Source organism: Orycteropus afer, unplaced genomic scaffold (assembly GCF_000298275.1).
Source record: "Orycteropus afer afer isolate SDZICR_OR568_19922 unplaced genomic scaffold, OryAfe1.0 scaffold00238, whole genome shotgun sequence".
Taxonomy (NCBI): domain Eukaryota; kingdom Metazoa; phylum Chordata; class Mammalia; order Tubulidentata; family Orycteropodidae; genus Orycteropus; species Orycteropus afer.
The window spans coordinates 2,675,127-2,685,638 of record NW_006921825.1 but is presented as its reverse complement, the minus strand read 5'-3'; the positions used below and the strand labels follow the sequence as shown (position 1 = coordinate 2,685,638).

The following is a 10,512-nucleotide window of genomic DNA, read 5'->3' as shown; positions in this document are numbered from 1 at the left end:
GAGGAGTGGCTGGTGGATTTGAACTGCCAGCCTTCTGGTTAGCAGTCAAATACCTTCAGCACTAAGCCACCAGAGCTCCCAAGGGTAAAGAAAGTATATTATAAAAAAGTATATTTAATAACACTTCAGAAGTAATATAAGCAAAGATACAAATCCAGAACTACAGTGTCTAATGAGGAAGTCAGATGTGGCTTCTTAAATTTCAGTTTAAATCCATTATAATTCTATTTAAAAAATCAGTTCCTCAGTCATATTAGCCACATTTCAAGTTCTAGATCACTGCATGTGGCTGACTAGTTTATCAGAATAGGTACACAAGCTATCCATCACCACAGAAAGTTCTATTAGATAGCACTAATCTAGAAAGACATATACAAATAGATAAGGGTTAATTTTCTCTGCAATGGCAAATTCTTGACCATTTATTTTCTTCTCCTTTTTAAATGTATTTTACAATTCTTCCTTTCATGTATTGCTCTTGTAATGAAAGAAAAAAGGTTATTAAAAACCTTTAAGGTCTTGCTTACTGGTCTGACAATGACTGGTGAAAGCCCCAAGGCTATGGCCTCTAATCACCCTTTGGGACTAGAATTGAACTCCTGTGGCTTCCAGCCAAATAGGTTTATAAAGGTGAACATTTACACCAGTAAGTTATACTCTTTAGAACAATTAACCATAGGAGACCAGAAGGGCAGTATTTCCACAGAGAGGTTAAGTCACAGGGCAGAAATACATAGGAAAGAAAGACACAGGGAAAAGGTAACCACAGGGAGGAAGTGGAAAGAGAGCTGTTACATTAATAAGGATTACAATCAATGTCATGAAACAAAATGTGTATGAATTGTTGAACAAATACGCTCTGTAAACTTTCAACCAAATCACACACACACACACACACACACACAAACACTTTAAGACCTTAATAACAATGTCTAATAAATATACATTACAAATGTCTTTACTATGTTTTGCATTTTTGTGTCATAGTTTTTTCATGCCTCTACATTTCACAGAACCCATCTTTAATGTAAATCAAGCAACGTAAACTAATACATTTAGAAAATAATACACTAGAGAAAAATTCTGTTAAGTATTAAATGTGTGTGTGTGTGGTATAAAAAAGCCTTAAAATGCATGAAAAAATATGTAATCCTGTGTTTTAGATTAAGAAGCCACATTTACTATCTTTTTTTTCTCAGTAGATATTTGAGATACAGGTTATCTGTCATTACCAACAGCTGCATCAACCAATAGGTATATATTATCCATATTCCTGTACATCCATTCAACAATATTTACTGAAAATCTTTTATGTGCCAAGTTCTATAGGTTTTGAGTCTCTGCTCTGAACAAATGGAAAGAAAAAGAAGTAGGGAGGGCCATCTCTTAATAGGAAAATAAACATATGACAGTGACAAGTACTATGAAAAAAACAAAACAAGGCTGGAAGGAGGATCAAGTGACTAGAGGTATGGAGTGTGCTAGTGTTAATGGGTGCTCAAGGAAAATGCTCTGAGAAGATGACATCTAAAGAGAGATATGAAAGAAATGAGAGTGAGAATGACATTCTATGCACATGTATGGCAAGTACAAAGGTCATGAGTTGGGAGCACGTTTGCCATGTTCAGAGAACAGGAAGGTGGTGAATATGGCAAAGTGGAACAAATAAGGGGGTGGAACAGTACATGAGATCAGAGAGGCAGCAAAGGACAGAAATCATAGAAAGGGCATTGGTAAGATGGGAAGTTAAAGGCACAAAGAGAAAAGGATCATGCCCACCCCATCTTGAATATCAAGAAACATGCCAAGAAGGAAAATACAGATGGACTCATTATCCTAATAATCAACAAGAATAAGCAGCATTATTACCTTAAATTCTTATCCCTCAACCGTCAGCTAGGTCGACCTCAAACTGCCAAAGATGCAATCACTTTAAAAACATTTCAATTGGCACTGCCTCAGTACAGAAAAGGAAAAGGAAATGGAATGAAAAGGGGAAAAAAAGCAGTATGCCAAAATATGTAACAAATAATTGAGCATACAGAAGTATATTCAAGAATTTAAGAGACCCTGACTACTCTCCTAGTAATCTTTTACCTTCAAGATTTTACTAGGAAGCTTTAAATTTAAAATATTTAAATACTTGGCTGATGGCCTGTAATAATTACCTTTTTGTAAAAAGACATCAAGTTGATCGGCACAAAATGCTTTCAGCTCTTTCTCAGGTTTGTCCTTCTTGACCAGTGCTACAACATAATTGGCTAAGGCTGATGGGTCAGCATCACATCTAGTTAGACAAAGAGAAAACAAAATTTTAAAAAAATACATTTTTAAAATAATGGTGTTATTGATAAGGTCATCCTTGTTTTAGAAAGCCAAAAGTAAAAAACTTTATGTTAAAAAGTGACTATAAACAAAAACGACTATTACAAATGACATATAAATACTCAAAGTGAGATTTTCCTTTTCTATTTCTATGAAATAGATAGTTTGACTCCTAGTTTTGAGGTTTAATTATACTAACAATCTTGGACCAAATCTACATTTATTTGTTCTCTCAATGGTAAAAGAGAAAATGTAGCAACTAACCCCAAAGTTGCTGTTTTGACTCCCAGCCTGTAAAAGCACTATCAGTAATGCCTTGGGGACTACCTGTTCCATGTGGCCAATGAGAAAGTAGGGGAAATGATGGCACAGAGTTCCCCTCTCAAGACTACTTTCCCTATGACCTCAGCCACCAGCACCCAAAATTAACAATCAACTCTACTACTACTCTTTTCAATGAGTATCTTAAAGATCTTTTAAAATAAGAACACAAGAGAGATTTTACCATAAATATTATTGGCAAACACTTTAGCAGCAATAATCAAGAATGAATAGATAAGGATCTGGGGGTTAGAAAAAAAAGGATGAATAAAGTAGTGGGAGGGTGGCAGATATAATCTTTATCTACTTTTTTTTAATCTAGTATTAGCCTGACCTTGACACTCAAAACCATCTCTATGCCAGGGCAGCACATGATCCTTGATTTGCCAACTACTGATTTACAGCTATCCGTCAGGCTTAACCTTTATTCATGTCACACAGAACTGAAAGTTTGCATATTTTAAATACCTTTGTTTTTTTATATTCTAGATGTCTCCATGAAAGCACATTAAGTAATACATATCCTTTGGGGCTACATAGGGCTGCTGCGAAGGTAAAATTTTAAAATTTAGAATGATATAAGTTATGCAAGCAAAATGGTCCCTCCCCTACAAAACACTACTCAAAAAACTGATCTTGTGTTGTAAGTCTTGGCTTCCACCATCAACCAGAAAATTGAAGAGTTTCAGCTCAAGAGTATCAATTACATATCTAACAATTGTATGAAATTATTGGTAAACAAAAGAAAACTCAAGTAGCACTGTTGTTGTTGTTGTTATGTGCCATCGAGTCAAACCTGACTCATAGCGACCCCTCCTTGGGTTTCCGAGGCAGTATCACTACGGAAGTAGGATTGCCCAACCTTCCTTCCGAGGAGTAGCACTAGCACCTTTAATTCCTTCTAGTCTATACTTTTAAAGTATATAGCTCAATAAAACAGCAGAATCTTTTTCACTACAAACACTATCACTCTCAGTGGGAAAGGCTGATTTCCTTAAACTCTTTATTGATTTTATGTCTTGAATTCCAAAAGAGCCCATTTCAATGATTATCAATTTACAAAACTGAAACATAATTTAAAAAATATATGTGCAAGGGTCAGAATGCACTAAAGAGCATATAAAGATCAAAGACAATGAGTTACATATTAATAAATACATGCAATTTAAATGGAAGTCAGTTTTTTTTAAAGTAAAAAATGCAAATTACATTTTGGAGAATTAAGAGTAAATCACTTAGTAAGTCGAATTATTAAATTCTAAAATAGATAAATAGTATTTGTAACTTCCAAAAATGTCACATATACTGTGTATCCACCTTGGCTATTCTATAAACATTTTAAAACACCAATAGACAGACTTAATTTCAACCATGAGAACAACAAGATATTTGATCAGTATAGTTCTAATTAACATTCACATGGAGGGGAAACTGAAAAAATAAATCAAATTTCTATCTTTACGACTCAAAGGCACATTACAACAACAACAACATCTTTACTTAAAAAGTTCATATCCTGGATAAGGAGGACAGTCTGACACAGAAAAGGATTTTTAAATAAGATAAATAAAAATGGCAGAAGAGGCAATGTTACTTTCTCTGGTGTTAGACGCTTCAAGGAGTCTCATGACCTCACAGGGGCAAAGACAAAAGGTTTCTAGTGAAGAAACAGACAAAACATTCAGCTTACTGGATAAATGGAATACATAAAACAAACCCAGATATATTAGACATATAAAACATATATTTAATATTTAGACACCAAAAAAGAAATGTAAAATTAGGCTGCTTCTGATGAAATACATTCTGATATGATGGTGTTTTAAAACTCCAGAGAACAGCTACAGGAAGGTATTTCACTTAGGAAAAGGAAGAGTGATCAAAGATTCTAAGTATTTGTTTAATGTGAAAGAACTGACTGTTGCTGATACACCAAATACAAAAAGCATGTGTACAGCCAAGAGCATGTTTTAATACAAGAAGTGTCAAAAGCAGATAGAACGAATACACTGAGTCACTGTACAAAAAAGAACTGGTTGACATTCTACCCTTTTAAGAGGTAATATATGATCAAGAACTGATGGTATTAAAAGAAGTCCAAGCTGCACTGAAAGAACTGGCAAAAAAACAAGGCTTCAGGAATTAACGAAATACCCTATGAGATGTTTCAACAAATGGATGCAACTCTGGAAATGCTCACTTGTTTATACCAAGAAATTTAAAAAACAGCTACCTGTTCAAATGGAAGAGATTTCTATTTGTGCCCATTCCAAAGAAAAGTAATCAAATAGAATGCAGCAATTATTGAACAATATCACTAATATCACACACAAGTAAAATTCTGAAGATAATTAAAAAATGAGGAACACAGATATCACTGCTGATATCAGATGCATCTTGGCTGAAAGAGAGCATACCAGAAAAATGTTTATCTGTGTTTTATTGTCTATTCAAAGGCATTTGACTGTGTGGATCATAATAAATTATAAATAAAATTGCAAAGAATGGGAATTCCAGAACACTTAACTGTGCTCATGAGGAACCTATACACAAACCAAAAGGCAGTCATTCAAACAGAACAAGGTTCTGCATGGTTTAAAATTAGGAAAGGTGTGTGCCAGGGTTGTATCCTTTCACCATACTTATTTAATCTGTATGCTGAGCAAATAATCTGAGAAACTGAACTATATGAAGAAGAACATGGCATCAAGACTAGAGGAAGCGTCCAGAGCAAAGAAGAAAGAAGAAAACCAAAATTAATGGAAACAATTAGTCCTAGAGACTGGTACACCATCCAATCTGAAGCCTATACAACTATGAGACCAGAAGAACTAGATGGTGCCCAGCTACCACTGACATCCACTTGGAAGGGGAGCTATGTAGGAGATCCTTGATAGAGAGGGAGAACAATGTGGTACAAAACTCAAAATCATTTGGAGGGGAAAAAAAAGGTGGGGACCAGGTTTGCTGGTCCGATAGAGCCTGGTGGAATCACTGAGATGCCCTTCAGGTCTGGAACTGAACCCACACTTGTGGTTTCCAGCCAAACAAAATACAGGCATGAGTTGAATATTTACCTCAAGTAGATACACTCCTTGGAGAGAACAATCATGGGAGAAAGAAGGGCTGCTTATGCACAGGGAGACAGCTCAGGAGGCAGGAGTGTATGGAGGGATGGACACTGGGAAGAAGTAACTATGGGGAGGAAGTGGGAGGGAAGCTGTTGCATTATGGTAAACTGTGGACAATGACATGAGACAAAGTATATGTGAACTGCTGTATGGAAAGTGAATTTGCTCTGTAAATCTTCACCCAAATCACAATTAAAAAAAAAAAAAAAAGACTAGAGGAAGACTCATTAACAATCTGAATTATGCAGATGACATAATCTTGGTTGCTGAAAGCCAGGACTCTAAACATTTACTGATGAAGGTCAAAGATTACAGCCTTCAGTATGGATTACACTTTTGCATAAAGAAAACAAAAATCCTTACAACTGGACCAGTAAGTAACATCATGATAAACAGAGAGAAGAATGAGGTTGTCAAAGACTTCACTTTACTTGGATCCACAATCAACAACAACGGAAGCAGCAGTCAAGAAATGAAATGATGTACTGCATTGGACAATCTGCTAAAAAAGCCTTGGTTAAAGTGTTAAAAGATGTCCTTTTGAAGACTAAATTGTGCCTGACTCAAGTCATGGTATTTTCAGTCATCTCCAATGTACGTAAAATCTGGACAATGAATTAGAAAGACTGAAGAAGAACTGATGCACCTGAATTATAGTGATGGAGAATACTCAACATACCATGGACTGACAGAAGAACAAACAAATTTGTCTTGGACGAAGTACAGTCAGAATGCTCCTTAGAGGCAATGATGGCAAGACTTGGTCTCATGTATTTCAGATATGTTATCAGAAGGGACAAGTACCTGGAGGACATCACACTTGCAGAGGATCAGTGAAAAAGAGGAAGACCCTCAGAGAGATGAATTGACACAATAGCTGTAATAATGGCCATAAACATAACAATGATTATGAGGATGGGGCAGGACTGGGCAGTGTTTCATTCTGTTATACAGAGGGTGACTATGCCTGAGAACCGACTCAACAGCACCTAACAGAAAGTGTTCATAAAGTGCTCTACGAAGGAAGCTGCCAGCCTGCAGTGTAAGTTGGCACTCTGAATGAATGGTGAAACTTAAAATACATTAGGAGACTTTTGTGCTATAATTTTCTAGATCTTTATTATCGCTCCTATTTATTCTTTCAACATACTGACCTCCTACTGTATAATATTTAAAAATTAACCATTACCCACAGCCAGTTACCCTGAGGGAACGAGTAGTTGGACTTGTGAGCTCAGGACCATCATCACAAGGGACATCAAGCTCAATTGGCACAACATACTACACAAAGACATTGTTCTACACACTACTTTGGTGAGTAGTGACTGGGGTCTTAAAAGCTTACAAGCAGCCAACTAGATGCAACAATAGGTCTCTCCTCATCCAGAGCAAAGAATGAAAAGCAAAGACACATGGAAAGAACTGGTCCAAGGGACTAGCAGACCATGTGATAATCTTCAGCCTACATGACCGTGAGACCAGAGGAACAAGATGGTGCTCGGCTACTACTGTCAACCACTAGGAGGGGATTGGTGCAGGAGACCCTGGATAGAGTGAAAGGACAATGTGGAATAAAACTCTAAATCATAAAAAAAAGACCAGGTTTCCTGGTCTGATAAAGCCTGGTGACTATGGCCCCTGATTACCCTTCAGGTCAGAACTCACTCTGTGGCTTCCAGCCAAACAATGGACAGGCATATGGGGTGAACATTTACATCAGGTAGATACACTCCTTGGAGTGATCAATTGTGGGAGAACAGAATGGCAGTGTTTACACAGGGAGACAGCTCGGAGGGCAGGGGATGTGTGGGAAGGAAGGACACAGGGAAATGTTAACTACAGGGAGGAAATGGGAAGAGAGCTGTTACACTCTGGGGAATTGCAGTCAATGTCATGAAACAATTGCTGTATGAAAAATGAATTTGCTCTTTTAACTTTCACCCAAATCACAAAAATTAAAAAAAAAAAAAATCACAGTACTGAAGCTACAGTACTGATGCTACTAGCAGCCCAACCAGATGTATAGAAATGTATCACAAAAACCTAAGCACAACTGAGACCCTCAATAGATTACAAAAAAAAAAAAAAAAATCAAGGGTCAGCTCCCACCCTCCCAATATCTTACCCTATCTATCTCTTACCCAAGGATAGAACATAAAACCTTTTAGCTACTGATGTAATACACAAGGTTATGGGAACCCATTTATGTTTGACCACAGTAATGAGTATATTTTACAATGTATGAGAGTCTTCCATTTTTGATCCTTAGCTCAGTTAAACAAGTCTTACATTTTTGATCCTTAACTCAGTTAAACAAGTATGTTCTAGGCAAAGAAGGGCTTCTAATGTAACAATACTATAACAAAGAGATTAGAAAAGGTAGTAATACATGTCATAAGTTACTATTGTGTTTTCATAACATAATCAGTGAATAATTAGATCTATTTTATAGATAAGTAAATAAACTTTGAATTGCCAAAAGAACAAATCAATCTTAGAAGAGAGACAACCAGAATGCTCCTTAAAAGCAAGGATCACGAGAATTTGACTACCTTATTTTGGATATGTCATGAGGAAAGAGCAATCGTTAGAAAGGGACATCATGTTTTGTAAAGCAGAGAGTCAGGAAAACAAGAGTAATTCTCAATGAGATGGATGAAATAACAGCCACAACAATGGAATCAAACATATCAAAGATCATGAAGCTGGCACTGAAACAGACAATGTTTCATTCTGTTGTATGTAATAAACATCCTGTTGTAGGAAAGGCTGCCATGAGTGAGAGCTTACTGAGAGCAACTAACAACAAATTAAGTGATCCACTCAAAAGTGGATCATAGTACACCGGTTAAATGAAAATTATGGCAATTCCACAAGTAAAGTCTATTTCACAGCACACACTCTTTTAATGAGCATATGCACAGCAAATTGTCGTTAGGTGCCATCAAGTTGATTTTCAACTCAAAACAACCCCATGTGACAGAGAAGAGCTGTCCCACAGGGTTTTCTAGGTTGTAATCTTTATGGGAGAAGATTGCCAGGTTTTTCTTCCTCAGAGCCATTGGGTGAGTTCAAACAGCAAACTTTCTGATTAACAGCTGAGTGCTTAACTGTTAAACCACCAGCATTCCTTGCACAACAATTTAAGATATCTTAAATTTTGACGAATAATTACCTTTCACTTTAAATGAAAAACAGAAGTAATTTCTTATATGGCATTATCAGTAATAACACACATTAATCTACTATGGATACATAGGTAGACAGACTAAATGATCAGGTGTGCCTGGGCAAAAGGGTATATACCCACGACCATATGTACATTTGCCAGATGATATTCCTACATAGAAATTCGTATGTGCTATAAGAATGTCCAAAAAGCTCTGGTGGTGTATTGAGTTAGGCATTTGTCTGTGGTTCAAATCTTCCAGCTGCTCCGTGGGAAAAAGATGAGGCAACCTACTTCCATAACGATTTACAGCCTTGGAAACCTAATGCGGGTCACTCTGAGTCAGAACGAACATGATGGCAAATTTTTTTTTTTTTTTTTTTTGTATAAGAACGTCCACATATATAATACAGCTAACAGAGACCAAAGTTATGCTAACTTGTTAGCCACAGCCAAACACCTTGAGAGTGAGTCGCTGGGCCAGCAGGCTGGGGACCATGGTCACAGGGGACATCAAGCTCAATCACCATAACATACTACACAAAAACACTGTTCTACATCTTACTTTGGTGAGTAGTGACTAGGGTCTTAAAAGCTTGCAAGAGGCCATGTATGATGCAACAATTGGTCTCTCCTGATGCAGACTACACAAGAATGAAGAAAATCAAAGAAGCATGGAAACAATTAGTCCAAAGGACTAGTAGACCATCTGAACCTCAGCCTTTATGACCAAGACCAGAAGAACTAGATGGTGCCTGGCTACCACTGTCAAACACTCGGTAAGGGATCAAAATAGGAAATCCTGAACTGAGAGGCAGAAAAATGTCGAAAACTCAAAATCATAAAAAAGACCAGACTTACTAGTCTGACAGAGACTGGTGAAACCCGAGACTACGGACTCTAGTCACCCTCCAGGCCTGGGACAACTCATTCCTGTGGCTTTCAGCCAAACAACAGACAGGCCTACAAGGGAAACAGTTACACCAGGTAGGTATACTCCTCAGAAAAAACAACCATGGGAGAGTAGAAGGGAAGCATTTGCACAGGGAGATAGCTCAGAGAGCAGGAATGCATAGGAAAGACGGACATAGGGAAAAGGTAAGCACAAGGAGGAAGTTGGCAGAGAGCTGTTACATTGTGGGGATTGCAATCAATATCATGAAACAAAATGTTTATCAACTGTTGAATGGAAAACGAATTTGCTCTGTAAAGCAAGTTCACCCAAATCACAATTTAAATGTTAAAAAAGAGATATTTCGTAAAGCTTAATATAAGTTACAAACATGAAGATAGATGCCTTAAAATTCACATCTAGCACAACAGCGTAGTAAGAACGTGTTTCAATTTTCTATCATAAGTAATGTGAAAAATACAATCAATCAGAATGAATTTTTGTCAAGGAAAGCCAACAAAAATATCACTCTAAAAACGCCTAGTGCCTAAGGCACTTGACTGCTAACCAGAAGGGGGCGGTTCAAACCCACCAGCCACTCCTCGGAAGGAAGGTTGGGCAATCCTACTTCCGTAGTGATACTGCCTCGGAAACCCAAGGAGGGGTCACTATGA

General features: G+C 37.1%; 1 protein-coding gene across 1 annotated transcript in view; it reads right to left on the bottom strand.

The window, feature by feature from the left end:
- RBM27 (RNA binding motif protein 27) overlaps positions 1-10,512 on the bottom strand; it is a 121,689-nt gene that overhangs the window by 98,354 nt on the left and 12,823 nt on the right. The window contains exons 2-3 of the mRNA XM_042782088.1: positions 6,031-6,069; positions 2,169-2,287 (exon numbers count right to left, since the gene is read on the bottom strand). Of these exons, the coding sequence (XP_042638022.1) occupies positions 2,169-2,287; positions 6,031-6,069 (158 nt within the window). The remainder of the gene's footprint in view (positions 1-2,168; positions 2,288-6,030; positions 6,070-10,512) is intronic.